Source organism: Olea europaea, chromosome 6, assembly GCF_002742605.1.
Source record: "Olea europaea var. sylvestris chromosome 6, O_europaea_v1, whole genome shotgun sequence".
Classification (NCBI taxonomy): domain Eukaryota; kingdom Viridiplantae; phylum Streptophyta; class Magnoliopsida; order Lamiales; family Oleaceae; genus Olea; species Olea europaea.
In genome coordinates, this window is record NC_036242.1 from 3433579 (window position 1) to 3458495 (window position 24917).

Genomic DNA, 24917 nt, shown 5'->3' on the forward strand with positions numbered 1-24917 from the left:
TCTCCTAATTATAATATATTTTCTCACCATTTAGGACTCTTATAGGGTTTGAAACATGGCCTATAAATATAAGACTCATCTATCAGCTTTGTTTAAGCATTATTGTTGTGTCTGTAATTTCTCTCCATATTGTCAGTTTATAATATATCGTTTCTCTACGATAAATTCTCTTTGTTTATTTATTTACTTTCTAATTTTGTTTTTGGTTGTAACCTTTATTACTTCACATCGTCATTAAATCTCATTTTTTACAATCTTTTGGGATCAACAAGTGGTATCAGAGCTTGGTTCTTCTTCTATGGATTGGTTGATGTTTTTTCAGATATGACTACCATGAAATATGACATTCTACTATTGGATCGCAATAGAAGATTTTCTTTTTGGCAAGTAAAGATGAGGGTTATTCTGGCGCAGTTGGATTTGAATGATGCGCTGCTAGGTTTTAAGAATATGCCAGCTGATTAGGCAACAGAAGATAAATAACGGAAGGATTGGAAGGCTTTATCGTAGATTCATCTTCATTTATCCAACAATATTCTGCAGAATGTCTTGAAGGAAAAAACAGTGGCTGCCTTGTCGTTGAAATTATAGCAGTTTTGCATGACTAAAAGTCTCATGAGCAAATCGACTCTAAAGTAGAAGCTATATTCTCATTGCATGGCGGAAAGAGGGTCACTGGAGGACCATACTGCTGTGTTTAACGAAATAGTTGCAGATCTGGAGACGTTGCAGGTTAAGTAAGATGAAGAGGATTTGACCTTGATCATGTTGTGTTCACTGACTCTTATGCATCGTTTTGGGACACCATTTTGTATAGTCGGGATATTTTGACTATAGACGACGTCTATGATGCTTTGCACTCAAAGAAGAAGTTGAAGTAATTGGTTGGAGCTACATTGAGGGATGAGGAAGTTCTTATATCTCATGGTGGTCGACGGAGGGGTAGATCAAAGAATAACAACAATTTGTTTTGCTTCTATTGCAGGCTAGGGGATATATTCAGAAAGATTGTGATAAGTTTCATGCTAAAGGTAATTTAGTTGCAAATCATGGAGCGCAACCTTTGACTTTAGACGAAACAATTGTAGTTGAGGATTTTTGAGACGATGGAGATGTGATGATGACTGTGATAGCTGACGTGGAATCTAGGCTTGACGAGGAGTGAATTCTTGATTCGACATGTTCGCATCATATGTGTTCCAATCGAAATTTTTTCAGACATATAAGGCTGTTCAGCAAGGTGGCGTTGTAATGGAAAATAACTAGTCTTGCCATAATGCTGGGATTGGTCAAGTTAGTTTAGGTTGCGGAATGGGACAATCAGAACAATTGATCAGGCTCGACATATTTCAGACCTGAAAATGAATCTTATTTCGCTTAGTACTCTGGATGTAAAATGATATAAATTCTCTAGTGAAAGTGGAGTCTTGAAAGTTCGAAAGGGTGTCCGGGTTGTACTAGAATGACGAAAAATGTCTCAGTTGTACATCTTACAGGGGAGTGTAGAACCAGTTAAGAGACATATGGATAAGTTTAGTACTGTGGTGGATATTCAATTTGGTACAGTACCTCTTGTGACGAGTTCTACGTAGGTTTAGAACATTGCTCGAGGGTGCGTTGATGATTCTGCTTTGCCACTAATTTCAACGGCTGTACTGTGTTCAGTTGCTAGGATTGGATCCATTGAGCGTAGGTATCGTGGTGTCAGTGGTGTCTGTAATGTTTTTGGAGACATTAAAGGCGACAGTTCTAACAAGGGACCTTCTGTTTAGGCATTTTGTATGATTTCTGTTACAGGGTGTGCTTCTACCCTGTTTCGTAAACATTAATTACTTAGTAAATTTTTGGGAACTTGGGAGTAGGGTTTAGGTTTCGCTTGTGGACGCTGTGCGAAGACGATGGTTTATATGGAGAGTTTTAGTTATTACATTGAGGAGATTTGCCATTTCATTTCGACGCAAATGTGTTTATTTCTCAGGTGAAGAAATTTTGTGGAGCTCTACTCATTGCAAGGAAATTTGAGTCAAGGTGGAGATTTTTAGAGTTGTGACTCAAATATGAGTCTTGAATAACATGTTGTTGGTTTTGGAAAGGAGTTTAATTGCATTCAACAATAAGGAAACAAAATTCAGTTGAAATTGGGTCTCCTAATTGTAATATATTTTCTTTCAGAGTATTGGGTACTATTGGATCTCTCTCTCACTCCAAAAGCTCACCCCAAAAGCTAGCTCATGAGGTGAAGCTTTTTCTCATACTTATAAACTGAATACCAATTCTATCCACAGCCGATGTGGGATAATCTCAACATAATGTCTGTCATCGTAAATTAAAAAAAAAAAAAGATCCAAAGTTGGAAGTACTTCGAGTAAAAAAATATACATATATTTCAAGATAAATTGGAGATGGTCTGAAGCAATTATATTAAGAAAGCAATTGGAGGAAATTTACTAATTTTAAGAGTGAAATTCAAATTACAAGAAGTCTGGGACTAATTGCACACTTTCGGAACTTAAGGAAGACCAATTTTGGATGACTATGGAGATTCGTGGACCAATGTCTTTGGAGTTGTGAGATTAATATTAAAGATTTGGATTGAAAAGGAAAAAAATTCGTTCAATAAAAGCTTGAAGCAGGGACCAAAATGCAAAAAGAGAAAATTGGAGGATTGCAACTGCAGGCTACCCGTGGTCACCTTAAAGGGGCTAGCCGTGGTTCGATCGCATTATGCAAGCCGCAGTCCAATCGTCTATATAGTTGTTTTTCACTATTATTTTAATTGCGGGTATTTTGATCCTTTTGTGCACAAGGTTTTCAAGGCAAACAAGACACTATATAGAGACCTAATTTAGGTCAAATTAAGGGAGAAGATGCAAGAGAATGCATGGAGAAAGAATATAGAACAAAATAGTGAATCGAACATAAGTTATCAAGATATTAACGTGAAAAAGACAGATTCTTGGGGTGATTTTTCATATTTTTCTATTTTTATACTTTTATAATGGTAATTTTTTCATACATTTTTGTGTTTAATTTCAATTTTCAAGTTTTGCTTTTGATTTTACGATTACTGAACGTAGGGTTTTTTTGATTGCAAGAATAAAATATGGGTGGAAAGAAAACAAATTTTAGAGAATTGAATTACTTAGAACCTGTTTGATTAGGAATTGTCAATTAATTATTTTTGATTCGTATAATTTTTCATCTAGATAATGTTGAAATTTCCATCTTTTTGTGCTTGTTTGACTTTATTTTTCAAAAAATTGTATTTTTTTGCCAACTATTGGTGTTTGCCGTCTGTTTCCAAATAAACAATTTACCTAATCAAGTAAAAAGAACATCAAGCTATTTCAAGTTTCAAATTCCATAAAAAAAAAAAATAATAATAATAATAATAACGCATATTCATTCACATAAATTAAGCTTTCTACAAATATGAAGCAAATTACAAGCATTTACCCAACCCTTCAACTCCCAAAGGAAAAAAAAAAAAAAAAAAAAAATGGAATCACCAAAGGAAAAAAAAAAAAAAAAAAAAAAAAACGGTATACACTACTTGCAAATATTATTTTTATGCAAGCCTTACGAAATTGGAGATTTTGAAGGGAAAAAAGAGATACACAGAGAGATGAGATCGGAACCAAAGAGCATGCACCGTTGGTATTGATTACAATTGCATTCTTTTTCCACGATTACTTTTTCTTGCAGGTTTTCAATTTCGGGAGCTTCTATGTTTTCTTGGTTGCAATCCACGCACTCCTCCCCTTCAACGATAGGGTTATGTGGACATTTTTTGTTTGACATCGTGGGTATTCCAAAAATGGGGCAGTTCTGGGTGAGAAATGGGAAAGTGATGTGAGAAGAAAGAGAAAGGGAAATAGGGTTTGACGTGAGAAGAAGTGGGTTTGTTTCAATCGCCTAGAAAATAAAAAACCAGCTCACCCGTGGGAATTGCATTTCCTCATTTTTGTGGAATAAAGGGTAACGTGAGTGAAAGTGAGAAAAGCAATTGTCAAGAAAATATTTCCTATCAAATAGGCTAAAAAGTGGAAAATGGTGGAATAATTTCCATCTTCCATGGAAAATTTGGCCTATCAAATTGGGCCTTAGTTAATTTATTAATATGACAAATTAATTTATGAATGTAACAAACCGAGAGGTGCTTATATATTTAGACCATATGATAAAATTCGATAATTGAGTAAAAGCAATGTACACATTTACTAATTTTGAGATCTTTAGTTGAAATCTTAGATTGATTTAACACGTATAGTTGTGACTTATTTAGATTTATATAGACATATAGTAAGTTGACTCAATTAGATAAGGTTGATTTCAACCAGAGATATTGATTTAATTAGTAAGTTCAATCAAGTATACAGCTATAAAACTGAACTCGTGAGGCGAGATTAAAAATGATAATTATATATGGTGAAATCGTGAAACACAAACTTCGATAATCATATTTATTAGCTTAATCAAAGTTATCCATAATCTATAAAACCAATTTTGTTTATTTGCTTTTATATTTCTTAATTAATATTAGTTCAATCAAAACTTTCCATGAAATTTTCACCATATTGTAGAAATTAATAAAATTATGGAAAACGTTTGGATAAATTTTCAACAGACAAAGAATGCCTGTCGTTAAATAAGTTAATAAATTATAAAAAACTGAATAGTACTTAGAAAACATTCACTAAAAATTCGGAATTATTTTTTAGTTAGTAATATCAAATTATAAATAATTTTATAAATTTGATTTGGCGATGAAAATTTCTTCGAAATATAATTAATAAAAATACAGAATGACAATATTATCGTGAAATGAACCATGTGTAGTATCATTTATCCTTATTATTCCAATCAATACAATCACATTTGACTAAAAGGAATAAGAAATGATGAATTCACACAAACATAAAATTAATCACTCAACATCGATGAAACAACAAACCATTCCGCCACAAATTTCCTAGAATCTTGAACGCTTGCATTCCTCAGAGAAGCCTTGAGGAAACCTTTGAACATCAGCACAGTAGTTATAGACCATGTGGTGCTGCTGTACCCAACGGAGCCTATTTCTTCCCTTTGCATCAAGTTGTTGTGTTTGCCATGCTCCGGAATTGGCACAAGATCTACCGGATGTTCCGGATACACAGCCATTGGCATTAAAGTTTCTGTAGTATACAGTGAAAGGCGCTTTTGTCCAGTCCGTCTTCACTCGCCCGCCTTGTGTTGCCCAATCGTCTGCATTCCATAAGCTGCAGTACACTCTCATGGGTTGGCTCTTAGGAAACGGAATGCCAATTGCCTCGTGATTGTTGAATACTCTAATAGGACTATTGTCCACCAAGAAACTGAATTTCACCGACAGAATTAGTAATGATATGCGCAGATAAGTTAAGGATAAATGAAAATAAGATTCGAGGGATTTTTATTTACATGATGCGTCGAGGATTCCACACAATTGAGTAGGTGTGGAAAGCTGCTGTCGGATCGAACCAGAGATGGAATTGCTGTTCTTTATTTCCTTTCCCTTGGGAATACACATTGGTATGAACAGTATATGGCAGTCCAGATGCATTGCCAAGAAACTCGAAGTCAATTTCATCATGACCAGCTCCTTGAGACGATAACTGCTCATGGAATTCAACGATCAATTATTCAACAAACAAACTAAGCATTATTTGAATAAGTTTGGGGTTATATCCAAACTGATGGACAACTGAAGACTTACAAAAAAAGTGGTTACGGTTCCAGCAGAGTTTCCAGGAACAAGTTTGAGTTGCGTGTCAAATCTTCCAAACAAGTACTCATTCTTGGACTGAAATCCAGAACCAGAATACTGGTCAAGTGACAACGTCAACATTCTTCCACCTTCGAATATCTTTCCACGCCCGTCACGCCAATTAATATCAGCATCTCGGTAGAAGTTACCAGCTGCAGGGATTGTGAAACAGGCCAGGACTACAGATAGTGAAATCATCAATAAATTTGCTAAAGCTTTAGAATTAGAAAAGAATGTCATTTCTAGAAGAAGAGATAGAATGTGTTTGTTTTTGATGAATGAAAGTTGGATTCTGATAACCCTTTATATATAGATTTTGCACTCCGCTGTTGGAAGCTGTCAACTAAGCTGGACGCCATGGATTGAGAGTTGGCCAAGATTAATTGAACAAACTCAAGACATAATTATTTCTCCGCGTAAGGTATGAGCCTTTATTATCTCTGGCATGGGTCCAACCTGAGGGGTTCTTTTTAGGCGGTGCATTGATCAAAATGTACCAACCACGATTACATTGTTCAAAATTATTGAGTTAGAAAGATATATGCAACTTAACTGAAAATTATGATACAAAATTAAATCTTGTATTTGATTCTTAAATCTCATTATGCAGCATGATAATTTTTTTAAACATAATAATTTAAGTAGGCATCATATTTTGTATTTTCCACGAACCTTCTCATTTAGATAATTGTGATACAAGCAAGAATTGGGGTGGCCGAGTTGGTGAAGTAGGTGGGCATGGAGGCCTTTGATCACGAGTTTGATTCCCTCTACCAAGACTTTTTCGATCGAGTCTATCGCACCGGGCTTGTTTAGTGCGATTTACTTAACTGGTGTGGTTTGCAAGCTGTTGCATCAACCTGAAGGTTTACCTAGTGCGCATTTGAAGGACAGCGGCTGTGGGTTCCTCCGTCATAAAAAATAAAAATAAAAATTAGACATTTACATGTCAAAACTACTAGGCCGTCTTTTCATATTACGGTTTGGTCATGGCTATATATATATATTACATATATTCGTATATGTACATATCTACGTATATATACATATTCTATTTTTTTTTTTTAAATTTAGTACGATTTAAAATGTAGTTTCATTTTAAATTGTTAGAAAATAATTTAAAAATATAATTTATTAGCAGCAGTTGATGTATGCCCATCATTAGATTTTACAATTAAAATCAAGAAACTCATTTTTTTTCCCCCGATCATTGATACTGAGGTCTAGCTCAAGTATAAAATCAAAGTCTTACCAAGTCAGTGATTAGGGTCGCCGCTCAGTTACGGGGAGAAAGGGTGAAAATAAAATAAATGAAGGTCTTGTTGCCATTGAATTTCTTGAATGTTTCTAAGAATATAGTAAATTAGCTGGCAATAGTTAGTACCTTGAAATTCTAGACAATATTGAAAGAATCACTGTTCAGTCACCTCAAAATTCAAATTATGAGTGACAAAGGTGTAAAACTATTGGACATTTTTTTAGATAAGCGTGATAATTATTTCTATTATTGAAGATGATATAGTTGGTGTATACTTGCAATAATTGATAGGATCCACACAACAAGCCTTGTTGTTTAATATTATTTCAATAGGAGATAGCTACGTGGAATAATAAATTATAAGGAGAATTAGGAGTTAAATGTTTCATTTGTTGTTGAACTTATACCTTTGTTACGTTTTTCTTGCTTAACTTTAAAAAGTTTTCAACGGATCATTGAATTTTAACACGTTGTACTTCATCTTCCACTCACAATGGTATATATGTCACTGAATTTTAAAATAAACTCGAGTAATTGTTAAATTTTAACACATTGCACTCCATCACTCACTTATTATGTTTCTGTTGACCTCCGAAAATGGCCAACATGTGTCGTTCGAAGATAAGATACACGTAGATGTATTTTGTAATATGTTGACTGAAAATGTGTACGTTTGTGGAAGAAGGAGATGGAAGGGACAATTTTATGAAGAAATATGCGTGTGTGTGTACTGTTTTCTTTTATGTTCAAAGATCCATCCCTCTAAATGATACAAGAACCAGCTATTTATAGTGATTAGGCCGACTTGGTTATAGTTGGATCCGATCAACATGGCCTGATTTACAAGATCCTGGCATTGCATCAATTCTATCTCACATTAATTATAATGGCAGACATTTGACAAGGGGATAGCCACTCTACATACCTTGGCGTCGCATCAATTCTATCTCACATTAATTATAATGCCAGACATTTGACAAAGGGTTAGTCACTCTACATCCCTATGCTAACATTCTTAACATTTATTTAATAAGAACGTCACATCAATCAATCCCTAAGATACGCTTATCAGACCCTCTTTTGGGAATTAAGGACTTCGGAAGTTATAGGGTTTGGACTAAGGAAGTAACCCCACTTCGGATGAACATAGGCTAGGACCACTTTGGAGAATTCTAGTAAAATGACCTCAACACTCAATGCAACAACCTCGGCCATTGAACTTATCTATGACTCTTCTTTTACTTGACCCAATGCCACGTGTGTGACTATGGAGCTTCCACGTGGACCTCATAAGATTGCTATGTATGATCAGAAACAGTTTCAATACTCACTGAACCTATAACTCCATCACGCTTTACACACTGAATTTTAAAATGCTTTTGAATATCATGATATCTTCGAGTAAAGTTGGTTTTTTATGAGATTCAGTTTTGATCAAGAAAAGAAAATAAAATAGATATCGACTAGATAATAAGTTCTAAATCTGAGATGAGAATATTGATATTGATGAAGAAGACATGATTTTTCTGGCTGTCAAAGCTATGTTCAAGAGGAAAGAACAATACTAGCTTCAAATTAACATAAATTTTAATTTAGATCATACTCTTCTTTTACGTCGAGAAAATAAAATAAAAAAATTATTTATTTTATTCCGATTGAAATCGTAGACCCAAATCAAGAACATAAAAAATTATATTTCAAACAGATAGTGAAATTTTCGATTTAGAGTTAATAATATTAATCAAGACAAACAAAATATAATTTTTAAAGTTTTCACAAGGTAATTCGAGAGGAAATAAGGGTGCTGTCTTCATTTATGTTATTTTATATTTCAAAATTTTTAATTTTTGAACACGTGAGCTCAGTGAGTAAAGTGAGTGACCACTTGAAAGTATTTTAAAGTTTAACGAATAAAGTGGGATGGAATATAAGTTGAGTAAATAATGAAAGATGGTGAGTGAGTGATGGAATGTAATATGTTAAATTTTAATGATCACTTGAAAACATTTTTAAAGTTCGATGACTAATGAAACATGGTGAATGAGTGAGTGATAGAGAGTAGTGTGTTAAATTTCAGTGACCATTGTGAAGCATTTTTAAGTTCAGTGTCTAAAGTGTACAGTTACTAATGACACACTTAACTTCGAGAACTAGTGATTGGATTGGATATGTTCAAAATGAATAAAGATGGTGAAAGTTGTAAGTGTTATGCCCTAGATCCAATCGATTTAGGTTGTAAACGCTTTTAATATATTTAATGCATTTGATTTTGGCGAGATCTATTATTTATTTAAATCAATTTTGTAATAAATAATATTAAATAATAGAATCCGAAGATCCAATTTTAGGTAATCTGTTAATCACAAGGAGTTGTGATTGTGAGATACAAATTACATATAATTGGATCTTGAATAAATCATGGTCATAAGTAATAACGAGATACGGATATCGTTAATACAGTTAGACCATCACGTGTGACATTTCTTACTTGTGAAGTAAGTAGCTGATCTCACGAGCTAAAGTGTGGTGACACTTAAATGAACACGTGAATGTTTTGTTATAGAACAAAACATTGGAGACCCGCTAAGAGATTCCACATGGATAACTATCTGAGTGTCAGTGGCTAATCTCTAACGTTCGGTAGTGGAATTGATCCTTTGACTTGAGGTCGTCATAGTACCCTATATGAGGGCAGTCATACTTTGGCGGTGTTGGATGTTGCTCTGAAAGGGGCCGCAAATACGACATCGTTCGGGTACGTCAAGAATCGTATGAAAGTTGTGATTGATCAATAAAGGATTCGTCACTCTTAGATAGTAGGAGATTATGATCAGCGTTTCATTCAATTAAGTCGATGATGAAATCCTTGGCCAAGGTGTACTCATAAGTCGAAAAGGAGTTTTCGATTTATATTGACTTAATAGTGGAATGAAAGATATGATCAATGATCGAGATTGACACAATTCCATATCTCGTAATTGATCGGATCGTATTGACGAAGGGATAATAATTTCACGGTAAACGAACGAATTTGGTTTTGTCATACCACGTGACATTTCCCGTCACATGTATTGCCCTGACACATTGCTAGATATCAATCAGGGACGGCGAATGTGAATTGACGATAAATTAAAAGGGTGTATTAATTTATCAATTTTGATTAGATCAAAATAATATTTCACGACGTTAGGTATCGTGGTCGGGAACCTAATGGGTCGCACACAAAAGGGAATTGGAAGACTGTAAATTGTCAATTGATTAATTTAACAATCGTTGGATAAATTAATTAATTGAATTTGCTATTTATAATCCCGAATTAATTAATTGGATTAATTAATTCACAGACCAGGTTTGATTAATTGGATTAATTAAATATTGGACCGGGCCGGGTCCGTTTGGGTTTATATATATACACAGCTAGGGTTTGAGGTCCATAAGTTATTCATTATTCTTGCTGGCACAAGAAAGAAACCCTAGCAGTTGCAGTCTACTCTCTGTGTGGATTTCATTGGAGGCTGGACTATTGGACAGCTGTGGGAGGCAGATTCAAGCTGCTGGAAAGGAATAACGCGAAGGAGTTTGCAAATCACAAGTAAAGGTATATTTCTCATCACAGTTTTTATCTAAATACAAAGTTGAATCCTGAATGGGAATTGAAATTTGTTAAATTCCGCTGTGCATGTTTAAGTAAATTCCCAACAAAAGTTACATGCTAGTTCCTCAAGTTTTGCAAAATGTGGCACTTCAGTCTTCATTCTCATTTTCGTGGCACATCCATCCCCAAACAACAACAACTAATGTTAGCCGTCATGAAAGTATTCGTTGATGGGTATAAGATTAGTTGTCTTAGATTTTTTTTCCCCGGTTATTTGATATATATGTGTTTTGCATGTTTATTCTCACTTATAAACTTGATATATATTTGCGAATTAAGTTAATTTCTACACAATTTTAATGTAAATCTAGTCATCGTAAGTAAAAAAATCCAAAGTTGGAAGTACTTGGAGTAGGGAAAAAAAATTTATTTCAAGATAAATTAGAGTTGGTTTGAAGCAATTATATTAAGAAAGCAATTGGAGGAAATTCACTAATTTCAAGAGTGAAATTCAAATTACAAGAAGTCTGGGACTAATTGCAAACTTTCGGAACTTAAGGAAGACCAATTTTGAATGACTATGGACATTCGTGGACAAACGTCTTTGGAGTTGTGGGATTAATATTAAAGATTTGGATTGAAAACGAACAAAATTCGTTCAATAAAAGCTTGAAGCAGGGACCAAAATGCAAAAAGAGAACATTGGAGTATTGCAATTGCAGCTACCTGTGGTCACCTTATAGGGACTAGCCGTGGTCCGATCGCATTATGCAAGCCGCAGTCCCCTCGTCTATATAATTGTTTTCGGCTATTATTTTATTTGCGGGTATTTTGATCCTTTCATGCACTCGGTTTTCAAGGCAAATTAGACGCTATATAAAGACTTAGTTTAGGTCAAATCAAGGGAGAAAATGAAAGAGAATACACGGAGAAAGAATATAGAACAAAATAGAAAATCGAAGGTAAAGATTTCAAGATTTTGATGTGATTAAGAAAAATTCTTGGTGTAATTTTTCATATTTTTTACTTTTATAATGGTGATTTTTTTTCATACATTTTGGTGTTTAATTTCAATTTTCAAGTTCTGCTTAGTTAATTTTATGTATTGATTTTACGATCACTGAACTTAGTTAATTTATGAATATAACAAACCGAGAGATGGTTATAAATTTAAACCATATGGTAAGATTCAATAATTGGGTAAAAGCAATTTACACATTTACTAATTTTGCAATCTTCAGTCGAAATCTTAGATTGATTTAATGCGTTTAGTTGAGACTTATTCAGATTTAAATAGATATTTAGTAAGTTGACTCAATTAGGTAAGATTGATTTCAACTCAAGATATTGATTTAATTAGTGAATTCAATCTAGTATACAACTATAAGAACTAAACTCATGAGATAAGATATAGAATGATAATTATATATTGTGAAATTGCACAAGCTTCAACAATCATATTTAATAGCTTAATCAAAGTTATCCATAATCTATAAAAAAAAAAAAACAAATATGTTCAATTGCTTCTATATTTCTTAATTAATATTAGTTCAATCAAAACTTTCCCTGAATTTTTCACCATATTGGAGAAATTAATAAAATTATGGAAAACGTTTGGATAAATTTTCAATAGACAAAGAATGCCTGTTGTTAAATAAATTAATAAAATTATAAAAAACTGAATATTACTTAGAAGACATTCACTAAAAATTCGGAATGATTTTTTACTTAGTAAAACGAAATTATAAATAATTATATAAATTTGATTTGCCAACGAAAATTTCTTCAGTAGATAAATTAATAAAAATACTGAATGACAATGTTATCGCAACATGAACAATTTATAGTATCAATTCCAATCAATACATTCACATTTGACTAAGAGGAATAAGAAATGACGAATTCACACAAACATAAAATTAATCACACAACATCGATGAAACAGCGAACCATTCCACCACAAATTTCCTAGAATCTTGAACGCTTGCATTCTTCAGAGAAGCCTTGAGGAAACCTTTGAACATCAGCACAGTAGTTATAGACCATGTGGTGCTGCTGTACCCAACGGAGCCTATTTCTTCCCTTTGCATCAAGTTGTTGAGTTTGCCATGCTCCGGAATTGGCACAAGATCTACCAGATGTTCCGGATACACAGCCATTGGCATTAAAGTTTCTGTAGTATACAGTGAAAGGCGCTTTTGTCCAGTCTGTCTTCACTCGCCCGCCTTGTGTTGCCCAGTCATCTGCATTCCATAAGGTGCAGTACACTCTCATGGGTTGGACCTTAGGAAACGGAATGCCAATTGCCTCGTGATTGTTGAATACTCTAATAGGACTATTGTCCACCAAGAAACTGAATTTCACCAATAGAATTAGTAATGCTTTGCAGATAAGTTAAGGATAAATGAAAATAAGATTCGAGGGATTTTTATTTACATGATGCGTCGAGGATTCCACACAATTGAGTAGGTGTGGAAAGCTGCTGTCGGATCGAACCAGAGATGGAACTGTTGTTCCTTATTTCCTTTCCCTTGGGAATACACATTGGTATGAACAGTGTATGGCTGTCCAGATGCATTGCCAAGAAACTCGAAGTCAATTTCATCATGACCAGCTCCTTGAGACGATAACTGCTCATGGAAATTCAACGATCAGTTCATCAACACACAAACCAAGCATTATTTAAATAAGTTTGGGGTTAGACCCAAACTGAAGGACAACTGAAGACTTACAAAAAAAGTGGTTACGGTTCCAGCAGAGTTTCCAGGAACAAGTTTGAGTTGCGTGTCAAATCTTCCAAACAAGTACTCATTCTTGGACTGAAATCCAGAACCAGAATACTGGTCAAGTGACAACGTCAACATTCTTCCACCTTCGACTATCTTTCCACGCCCGTCACCCCAAGTAATATCAGCATCTTGGTAGAAGTTACCAGCTGTAGGGATTGTGAAACAGGACAAGACGACAGAAACTGAAAGAATCAATAAATTCGCTAAAGCTTCAGAATTAGAAAAGATTGCCATTTTGAGAAGAAGAGCTAGAATATGTTTGTTTTTGATGAATAAAAGTTGGATTCTGAAAACCCTTTATATATAGATTTTGCACTCCGCTGTTGGAAGCTGTCAACTAAGCTGGATGCCATGGATTGAGAGTTGGCCAAGATTAATTGAACAAACTCAAGACATAATTATTTTTCCGCGTAAGGTATGAGCCTTTATTATCTCTGGCATGGGTCCAACCTGATAGGTTCTTTTTAGGCGGTGCATGGATAAAAATATACCAGGATTACATTGTTCAAATTACTGTGTTAGAGAGATATCTGCAACTTAACCGAAAATTATGATACAAAATTAAATCTTGTATTTGATTCTTAAATCTCATTATGCAGCGTAATAATTTTTTTTAAAGATAATAATAATTAAAGTAGGCATCATATTTTGTATTTTCAGCGAACCTTCTCATTTAGAAAATTATAATGCAAGCAAGAATTATACATTTACATATCAAAATGATTAGGCTGTCTTTTCAAGTTACGATTTGGTTGATCTTTTATAGTGGTCCTTTTTTTTTTCCTTTTTTTTTTTTTTTTTTTCAAATTTAAATTTAGAACGACTTAAAATGTATTTTAATTTTCAATTGTTAGAAGGTCTAGCTCAAGTATAAAATTTCTTAAATGTTTCTAAGAATCTAGTAAATTAGCTTGCAACAGTTTGTACCTTGAAATTCTAGACAACATTGAAAGAAACACTGCTTAGTCTCCTCAAAATTTAAATTATGCGCGACAAAGGTCTAAAACTATTGGACTTTTTTTTTTTTTTTTTTTTTATATATAAGCGTGATAATTAATTCTATTATTGAAGATGAAAAATAATAGTAAAAAAAAGATATAGTTGGTGTGCTTGCAATAATTGATAGTATCCACATAAGAAGCCTTCTTTTGTTTAATATTATTTCAGTAGGAGATAGCTACGAGGAATAATGAATTATAATGAGAATTAGGAGTTAAATGTTTTATTAGTTGTTGAACTTATACCTTTGTTACGTTTTACTTACTGAACTTTAAAATGCTTTCAACGGGTCACTGAACTTTAACATGTTGCATCTCTTACTCACAATGTTATATAGATCACTAAACTCCAAAATACTATCGAGTGATAATTTAATTTTAACACATTAATATTTGCACTCAATCACTCACTCACTCACCATACTTCAATAGTTACTGAACTTATATCTCCGTAATGCTTTACACATTGAACTTTAAAATTCTTTTGAGTGATTATTGAATTTCATAATATTTTTGAGTAAAGTTGATTTTTTATGACATTCAACTTAGATTAAGAAAATAAAATAGAATAAATATCAATTAGATAATGAGCTCTCAATCTAAAATGAGGATATTGATATTGAACAAGAAGACGTGATTTCTCTAATCATAGAAAGCTATGTTCAAGAGGAAACAAGAATACTAGCTTCAAATTTACCTAAATTTTGATTCAGATAATACTCTTCTTTTACGTCAAGAAAATTAAATAAATAAAATTTTTTTTTCCGATTGAAATCATAGACCCAAATCAAGAAAGTAAAAAATATATATTTCAAAAGGACAATGAAATTTTCGACTTAGAGTTAATAATATTAATCCAGGTGAACAAAATATAGATTTTAGAGTTTTCACAACGTAATTCAAGAGGAAATAAGGGCGCCGTCTTCATATATGTTATTTTACACTTCAAATTTTTTTTATTTTTTATTTTTGAACAGGTGAGCTCAGCGAGTAAAGTCACTGACGGCTCGAAATCATTTTAAAGTTTAACGAGTAAAGCGTGACAAAAGATATAAGTTGAGTAAGTAATGAAAGATGGTGAGTGAGTGATGGAATGTAATATGTTAAATTTTATTGATAACTCAAAAACATTTTTATAAGAAGTCCGCGACTAATTAATTGCACACTTTTGGAACTTAAGGAAGACCAATTATGCAATTAAATCGAAATTATTGAATTAGATAGATATATGCAATTGAATCGAAAATTATGATACAAAATTTAATCTCGTATTTGATTCTTAAATCTCATTATGCAGCATAATATATATATTTTTAAATATAATAATTTAAGTAGGCATCATATTTTGTATTTTCAGCGAAACTTCTCGTTTAGATAATTGTAATACAAGCAAGAATTATTCATTTACATGTCAAAACCGCCGGGCCGTCTTTTCGAGTTACGCTTTGGTCATGGTCTTTTATAGTTTTTTTTTTCCTTCTATATATTTTTTTAATTTTTATAAATTTAGTACGACTTAAAGTGTATTTTCATTTTAAATTGTTAGAAAATTTAAAAGTACAATTTATTAGTAGCAGTAGATGTATATATGGCAATCGTTAGAATTTACAATTAAAACCAAGAATTTCCTTTTTCCTTCTTCTTCATCATTTTTTTTCTTCCTTATACTAAGGTCTAGCTCGAGTGTAAAATCGAAGTCTTACCAAGTCAGTGATTAGAGTTGCCTCTCAGTTACGGGTGAAAGTAAAAATCAAAGTCTTGTTGCCATTGAATTTCTTCAATTTTTCTAAGAATCTAGTAAATTAGCTTGCAATAGTTTGTACCTTGAAATTCTAGAAAATATTGAAGGAATCCCTGTTTAGTCTCTTTCTATTTCCATGCCTAGGATTCTCTTAATCTTACCTAGGTCTTTCATGTCAAATTCACCACTTAATTTTACTTTTATATTATTTATCCACTTAGAGGAAGAACCAATCAAGAAGCAACAGAAACACATAATTATCGTCAGTCTCATTGTGTTGAAAAAACAAGCAATGATCAAATTTACTTCTTTGAAACCTTATAGTGAGTACAAATGAATCAAATCTCTTGTACCATTGTCTAGGAGATTGTTTTAACCCATACAAGGACATTATCAGAAAATACACATAATCAGGTTTTGATTTATCATTAAAAACTTTTGGTTGATTCATAAGATTTATTCGCCAAGCCCACCATGTAGGAAAGCAATTTTTACATCAAGTTGTTCAAGATCCCAATCAAAATGCACAACCAAGGCAAGCATGACCCTAATAGTCGTGTACTTAACAACTGGTGAAAAAATCTCATTATAATCAACGCACTTCTTCTGTGTATAACCTTTAGCCACTAGCATAACTTTAAACCTTAAGGGTTCTGAGCTGCTAGTACCTTTCTTAACCTTAAAAATTCATTTGCAATCGACAATTGATTTTTTCTTTGGCCTAGGTACTAGCTCCCAAGTCTGATTCTTTTCTAGATAACTCATCTCTTCTTTAATTATCTTAAGCCACTCCTTAGATTGATCACTACCTATCGTCTCTTCAAAGGTTTTCGACTCTTTATCAGCTAGCTCTTCATAACTAGTATAGGCGAAAGCTAATTCAGATTCAAAATCGAACCTTATAGGTTCTCTCGTCTGTCTCCTCTTTCTATCCCTAGCTAGATTATAATTAGCTAAGGGATTTTCTTCCTCAGGGTGTTCTTCCATCATTACTTCATTACCGTGCTCCACTTCAGGTTCCTGAACTTGAATTTCCACCTCATTAGGAGTGGTAGGGGTAGGTGTATTAAGTATTCCTAACTCCACCTTAAATCGATCTCTTTCCTCTCCTGGATCAGTTTCACCCACAAGTTCGATTTTCGCTTTAATACATGGCATCTCATTCTCGTTAAATGTGACATCCATACTCACGATGATCTTAACCCCCTTTTAACTTCTATCCCATAATTTGTATCCCTTAACACCCTTGGGATACCCTAGAAAGACGCACTTTCTAGCTCTAGGTTCTAGCTTTCCCTCACTTTGATGAGAAAAAGCGGCACAACCAAAGATTCTAAGCATAAAATAATCACTCAGTTTACCCGACCATCTCTCATGCGAAGCGTCACCATTCAATGCAGCAGATGGAGTCAAATTAATCAAATAGCAAGCAGTTATAATAGACTCACCCCAAAAATATTTGGGGATACAAGAACTTAACATCATGCATAATACTTTTTCAAGTATGGTTCTATTCATCCTGTCAGCTACCCTATTTTGCTGGGAAGTCTAACGGACAGTCTTATGTCTAATTATGTCATTTTCTTTACACATACTATCAAATTCCATGTTGCAAAACTCTAGACCGTTATCCGTCCTTAAAATTTTGATTTTCTTGCCAGTTTGATTTTCTACTTGTCTCTTCCAGTTATTAAAGTTATGGAAAGTCTGAAATTTATCTTTCAATAGATAGACCCATACTTTCCTAGTATAATCATCGATAATAGATAGAAAATATCTATTCTCACCCAATGTGGGATTACTAGCAGGACTCCACAGATCAGAATGCACATATTCAAGCATGCCTTTATCTTTATGAACACTTGTGGAGAATGAAGTTTTATGATGCTTACTAAGCACACAGTGATCACAAAATGACAAATCTGACACAAAGTCATTACCAAATGCACATTTTTCATTAAATAGCTTAAGTCCCTTAATGCCTACGTGTGCAAGTCTATTATACTATGTGTGTGTGTGTGATCAATCTTGACAGAAGATATAGAGGAGTTCAAACCTCTAATCACTTTCCCAGTAGTGATATAGATATCATTTTTCTTAGTTCCCTTAGTGGAAACTAAAGCACCCTTAATCATTTTAGCATACCATGTTCAATTTTACCAGTAAAGTCATCCTTTTCAAGTCTTCCTATTGAAATCAAATTCCTAGACAATTCAGGAATATATCTAACATCTTTTAATATGTACAAAAAATCCGTGTCAAATTTTACGTTTATGTCACCAATTCCAGCAATAGTATAGGCAAAGTTATCACATAGTACAACATGCCCAACATTAGATTCATGCAAGTTATGAAATAAATTCTTTTTAGACATCACGTGGAACGATGCACCAAAATCAAGTATTCACTCATGTATGCGGGAGTTAGCAGTTAGATTCAATTCAGCAGTGTATGCAACTGGACTTGTAAGCATGTAGACCTCACCGTTATCTATCTCAGATGTAGAGGATAACACATTTACTTCATATCTCTCCTTAATCTTTAACTTGCCCTTTTCTTTATGACAATCTTTTATGAAATACCCCATGTTTCCACAGACATAGCATTTTCTGGCCTTCGTCCTAGATTTTGATCTAGATCTAGGCTTGCCCTTCTTTTTCCATCAATTGCCACTTGACTTGCCACCACTTTGATATCCATCATGACTATTTTGCCTAAATTGAGTTCTACTCTGCATCATATATAACTCACTGCTCCTCTTATCGTGTTTTTCAACTATAATTTTCATTTCTTTACTCCTAAGGGAGTCTATAATAATTTCAGATGTCAACGTATCTCTACCATACTTAATGGCGTTCTTAACTTTCTTATAGGAATTAGGAATCACATCGAGCAAAATTATAGCCTTATAAGTTTCGAACACAACCTCATCACAATTAACTATATCTTGCATAGAGCCGGTCCTGAGGGGAGACAGATGAGGCTTGCACCTCATCCCAAAAATTTTAGGGGGCCTCATTTCGTTGGCCTTGGCAGACTTGCAGTCACCATTGTTGTAGTGTGGAGGGAAGGCCTGCACGGCTGCGCCTCAAGCAAAAAATTTTAGGGGGCCAATTGGCGGACTTGCAATCGCCATTGTTGCAGCGTGGAAGGAAGCTTGGAGCCAGACTGCTAGAGAGAGAAAGATGATGAGTGTTAATTGGGCCAATTTTTTATTATTATTATTTTTTTTTTAAAGTGTGGGCCTTTTATTTTGGACTTTTTAAATTAGGCCCATTAATATTAAGAATTGATAATAAATTAAAATGTTGGCCAACCTCTCCCGTTCTCACTTCTCCCAAATCACCAATAGCAAAACCCTATTGGACTTGCAAATCTAAAATTGGAGGTGAGCAATTCTCCAGCCAAGTATGTGAGCCGCTGATGGATCATCGTCCTCCGCCAGACGGCCACTATCTCCGCCCTACCGCATTTTGTTGGCAAATGACTTCGTGGATTATGGGTATGTTATGTGTGTCAGATGTTCTTATTTGCTCTAGTGATGTAAATTTTGTTGGTGAATTAGTTTCACTGCATCCATGATGTAGATGAATGAAATAAGAAATTTCCTCATTTTATTTCTGCTAATTAATTTTTCCTGAAGTTTTTTGGTCATGTTTTATATAAGCTTTTGGTAAATTTATTTCTGCTAATTAATTTTGGTCATTTTATTGGTGAGTTATTTCTGATGATTTTATTCGATTATTTTTTGAGTAAAAATAATTTAAAGATCAGCTTGTTATGTTGTGAAAGATGTGTCACCTAATTTTACTGAAGTAAAACTATAAAAGATGGGTGGGTCGAACATAACTTTAACATTAAACAAGATTAACGTGATTGTCTTTTATGATTGTGATTGTTTTGTTATTGTTTTTATGATTGAGATTGTTTATCCGATTGTTTGAAACATTGTTGGTTTTGTCATTCTATAATATAAATTTTTTTGCATAATGTATTTTGTTTGTTGTTGTATTGGTTAAAGTTAACAAGAGATTGCATAATACACTATTGAATTTGAATCTAAGATGGTTTTGGAAGGCAAAACTGTTTTGGAAAACAAGAAAATTGAAGAAATGGAAGAAGAAAGCAATCTTGTTGTAACACAAGACGGAAAAAATTCCGACCCAAAATCATTAGAAAATGTGAAAAATGAAGAGCAAGGCACAGAAACCAAGAAAAATGAAGAAGGAATGGAGGAATAGCAATAGTCTCCAAGGGGAGTTTTGGAGATACCCATATCAGGTTTGGATTCAGATCATAGCAGCAGAAGCAGAGTTTGAAAGGAAACTAGGAAAGTTGGGAGGAATCGTAGTACAGAAGACGCCATTAATTGTGTAGATGTTGTAGTCCCTAAGCATTCTTGGAGGAACTTTACCTATGACGGACTCAAACAAGCTACTGATAATTTTAGTCCTAGTAAGTGAGATACATTATTTCAATGTACACATAAACAAGCTCAAACACATATACACACATGGAATTGTTTTGATTTTATATCTTCTACTACATGCTCTGTTTTTTGAAAGTTGTAATCTGTTTTTGTCTTTTGATTGAAGTTTATCTTATTTATTGTGTTACAATGGTAATATATTGAATTCTTGAAATTCAACCTCCCAAGTTATTGCTCAATAGGAATAAAATCTAATGTCTATTTGATTGGGGAAGGGAAAAAAATATGGTTTTGGGGGGCCTACTTTACGAAGCTCGCCTCAGGCCCTGAAGGTCACAGGACCAACCTTGATCTTGCACCAACTTGTTAAACATGTCTAAATTGTCATCGAGATCCTTTGAAAGATCCATTTTAAAAATGAAAAAACGTTCGAACAAGTAAAGTTTATTTGGTGTAGACTTAAACAAATATAAGTCTTCTAATTTTTTTCAAAGTTCTTTGGTGGTTTTCAGTTTATCCACATTTCTTAAAACGACGTCAGACAAGTGTAAAATGATTGAGGTGTAAGCAAGCTCATCGGATTCTTCTCTTTGTTCTTTTGAAAAATCAGTTGAAAATTTGCTTTCAATGGCCTTTGAAATTTTTTGTTGGACTAAAATACCCTTCATTTTTTGTTGCCAAATATAAAAGTCACCCGTTCCGTTAGAAATCCCCAAATCAAAGTTGCGAGTTGTCATCTTTACACAATAGTCAAAGAGTGCACAAAACACAATCAAACCACACAAAGTAGTCATAGGGTTTCAGACAATATACGTCATTCTAGATTCCCAGGGTTTCGTAAGACTCGCAGTCTTAGATCAAAGGAATGTTCGAAACGGGTAAGGTCATGGTAATTCTAACGAAATTAATAAGCAGTGGAAGTAACAATGCAACAGAAAACTACATCTAATAGATAATTAGTTTCATGACAGTTATATCACTAAGACTTAAACACTGATTTAACTAAAAGACACATACTTAATCAAATACTCAAGAGCACGTAACCCTAATTTCTAGCACGGGCAATGACAACCCTCAAACCTAATGATTACCCCACACGATGATTTGCTAGTGCAAAAATATAAAGATTTAAGCAAATTTACCAGAGCAGACCTTTCTGACTTCATAACGTGGAGAGATGCGAATTTGCTGCTTTAGGGCCACCACTATTCGCCCTAAAGATTCATAAAATATAACAATTTTTTCTGCACAATCTAAAACACTAAACCAAACATATCAAATAACATATATTGATTGGTTCAGGTTGTTGGGTTTTAATACCCAATAAATCGGACAATAATTTAAAATAGTAGATAATTTATAGAAACCATGGACTTGGCCCGACTCGAATACGACCGAAACTTTTGGAATGCCCAAGTTGGAATTAGATTGGTGGTTTGATTAGTATGTGGTTCTGGATTATTGTTGGTCCATTAACTTAAACCATTGAGAGAGATATATCTTTGGCTAAATGAATAAGTTAAGTCCAATTGTTTGTGACCTAATACCCATTTCTATATCTATCCTCCTGCAGCTGGTTTTTGTGATGTGTGTGTGCAAGAGAGAAGGAAATGAGAGAAAGAGGAGCAGCCGGCTTGGGGGAAGGGGAAAGGTTTCTTATCATTGTTGCATCTTCTTCTTCCTCCTCTTGGTAGTACCACCGCCATCCATTCCTCTTTATGGGGTTTGAGAATTCTTGGAGCAATCAAACTGAAGGTTAAAGTTTTGGGCCGAGATGAGGTTAAGTGGTGTTCGTTTGGTTGTTTTCTAAACTCTGAATCAAAATTTCTCAAGGGATTTTCACGTCACAACCTCAATCTGCAACAAGGGCTGACCATCCTCGAGAACTAGGCCGTCACTCTTGAAAAGTACAATATTATTCTCTATTATTTAAATACATCGTCTTTTTTCCATTTTCGCGTTTAGAATAACCGTGTGATTCCTTAATCTTGTGACAATATAAAATAAATATTTGCTCAAACAGGCATTCAAGCTTAGTTAGTATACAAAAACTAAAAAATTCTAGAGCTTTTGACTCAACAATCGATTGCAATTGAATTCATTAAATGCTTTGGCGAATGCAGTTTATGTTGCATCACTTGATTTTAAAAAGCAAGTTGTTAGATAAGACCATATGTATATTATTTAATATTACTTTAGAATCTTGACACATGCACAATTCATTTAAAATGGGTGGCTGTCGAAACTTAACTTTTTTCCATCGAATCTTAACATGTGTGCAGTTCATTTAAATGGGAAGCGTCGAGACTCAAATTCGAATTCAAGATCTTTTCATATTTTAATATTAAATTGAACAGTAAAAATTTAACAATTAATTAGTTTGAAATGTATGGACCCTAAAAAAGCTATATTTGTAGCTTCAAATTCCAGTTAATATTGAAGAAATCAATGTCCAATCTCCTTAAAGTATTTGCGGCAAAGTTCTAAAACTATACAACATTTTTATTTATTTATTTTAACTAGATATGGGTGACAATTAATTCGGTCTTTCTATATGTAAAATAATTTTCGAAAGAAAGAGTCGGAGCTGCAATAATCGCTAGTATCAACACACGGAGCCTTCCTGTGTTTCATCCAGCAGGAGAGGCAACAAGAAATAATGAATAATGATTCGGTACTTCAATATGTTCAATAGAATAAAGAAGGAGAAAATGAGAGTATATGTCTCTTTTGCATAACACAACATGCATATATCTCTTAACTTCGTAAAATGTTGCGAGACTGTCCCCATTGAATGAAATGAGTCCATTGTGCTATTATATCCTCATATGTCTTGGATGTTTGTTATAGAAAAGGGTAATTTCAGTAGCCGATGTCTTGTTTCAATTCATTCAAATCAGAATCAGTTTCAAGAGACATTTTTGCATTTGAAATTATCATTCTTGCCGTTCATCGCATAAAATTAGTTGTACTTTCGTGGATTATTTGGTTGTTTATCGAAGATCATTTGAGTATTTTGATGTGTTGACGAGAACAAACTAATTGTTTGACATTTGAAAATGTTACAAAAGGGATGACATTAAAGAGGAGATAATCCAGCCTTGTGTTGATTAGGATTTCTGCAAATACGCATGTAAGGGTAATATTTGCAAACATTGAGAAGAGTATAGTAGACAACGGTGGCAAAAAGGGCTGCGTTGACTTAAGTTAGAATTTAACTTACGCCTCTCACAATTGGGACCACGATTTAACTTGAGTCTTTCATACACAATGTCTTAGATTTAAATCATGGAAAACGTGATAAACAATTGTAAGGGGTAAGATAAATTTAGGCTCTTTTAAAACCTTTGCATCATATGTACTATTCTCTTTGGGAGAGCCAAGTCAATCTTACCCTTCTTGGATTTCTATCGTGTCCCTGTAAAATTCAAACGCAAGACCTTTGTCTTGTGAGAAACTTAAGTTGAATCCTGGTACCAGAATTTGGAGGAATCATTGGATTTAGAAGCACAAGGATCCAACATTTGATGCCTTATGAGAGACCTAAGTTGAATTTTGGTACTAGGATTTAGAGGAATAGATGAATTTGAAGCAGAACGATCCAACGTTTGATCCAAATACACAGGTATCGCCATGGACATTAAAATTCTGCTTTCACGCACATACACGCACAGAGAGAAAAAGAGAGAGAGGAGAGGAAATTTCCTGTAGTTTCAAGAATCAAAAGTTTCTCCTACAAGCTTCATACATATTAAAAATTTTGATTCCCTATTTCAAGAACATAAGGTTAATCATATATGCATTGTTGTAACAAGAGATCAAGTTCTACAGTTATTTTGATTATGCATTTGCTTATTATGCATTTGCTTTTAATGTAAAACTCTAAGCAAGAATGAAATACGATATTCCCAAACCATATGTTGAGATAGGAAAGGTCCTAATTGAAAATGAGATGGACTATGTATGTAGTACTCAACAACTAAAAATACGTGTATAAGAGATCACGATGGAGTATGCAATTTAGCTCACTTACAAAAAAAAAAAAAAAAAAAAAAAAAAAAAGGAAAGAGAAGTTATTGAATTGTTTTGTAGTTATGAAACTTGTTGCATTTTATTTTATTGATTTTCCAACTCACATATTATTTTCCTAACATAAATTTCAAATATTTAATGGATTGATGTTCGTGGCGTCCTGTGGAGGACTGATGTAAAATTTTAACTACCATTTCCATAGAAAATGACTCCCATTGAACTTGTGCTTAGTAGAAACTAGCCACTAGGCCACTAGGATGCAATGAATCATCACATTTAATTAAGAT

At 33.7% G+C, this 24917-nt stretch overlaps 2 protein-coding genes across 2 annotated transcripts; both read right to left on the reverse strand.

The window, feature by feature from the left end:
• Positions 1-4814: 4814 nt before the first annotated feature.
• LOC111395523 (xyloglucan endotransglucosylase/hydrolase 2-like) lies at positions 4815-6084 on the reverse strand. Its single transcript, XM_023021545.1, has 3 exons — positions 5738-6084; positions 5443-5636; positions 4815-5357 (listed from the first exon to the last, which is right to left on the reverse strand). The coding sequence occupies exons 1-3, from the start codon at positions 6026-6028 to the stop codon at positions 4973-4975; spliced, it is 870 nt and encodes a 289-aa protein (XP_022877313.1). The 5' UTR covers positions 6029-6084; the 3' UTR covers positions 4815-4972.
• Positions 6085-12455: 6371 nt separating this feature from the next.
• LOC111395524 (xyloglucan endotransglucosylase/hydrolase 2-like) lies at positions 12456-13698 on the reverse strand. The gene is made up of 3 exons (XM_023021546.1): positions 13374-13698; positions 13078-13271; positions 12456-12994 (listed from the first exon to the last, which is right to left on the reverse strand). The coding sequence occupies exons 1-3, from the start codon at positions 13662-13664 to the stop codon at positions 12610-12612; spliced, it is 870 nt and encodes a 289-aa protein (XP_022877314.1). The 5' UTR covers positions 13665-13698; the 3' UTR covers positions 12456-12609.
• Between the last annotated feature and the right edge of the window lie 11219 nt (positions 13699-24917).

What these genes read in the sequence shown, in the direction of transcription:
- LOC111395523 (XM_023021545.1), bottom strand. Translation starts at nt 6,028, where the DNA reads ATGACATTCTTTTCTAATTCTAAAGCTTTAGCAAATTTATTGATGATT. An exon ending in GAACCGTAACCACTTTTTTT is followed by an intron (nt 5,637 to 5,737) that starts GTAAGTCTTCAG and finishes TTCCATGAGCAG; the next exon opens with TTATCGTCTCAAGGAGCTGG. An exon ending in TGGAATCCTCGACGCATCAT is followed by an intron (nt 5,358 to 5,442) that starts GTAAATAAAAAT and finishes GGTGAAATTCAG; the next exon opens with TTTCTTGGTGGACAATAGTC.
- LOC111395524 (XM_023021546.1), bottom strand. Translation starts at nt 13,664, where the DNA reads ATGGCAATCTTTTCTAATTCTGAAGCTTTAGCGAATTTATTGATTCTT. An exon ending in GAACCGTAACCACTTTTTTT is followed by an intron (nt 13,272 to 13,373) that starts GTAAGTCTTCAG and finishes TTCCATGAGCAG; the next exon opens with TTATCGTCTCAAGGAGCTGG. An exon ending in TGGAATCCTCGACGCATCAT is followed by an intron (nt 12,995 to 13,077) that starts GTAAATAAAAAT and finishes GGTGAAATTCAG; the next exon opens with TTTCTTGGTGGACAATAGTC.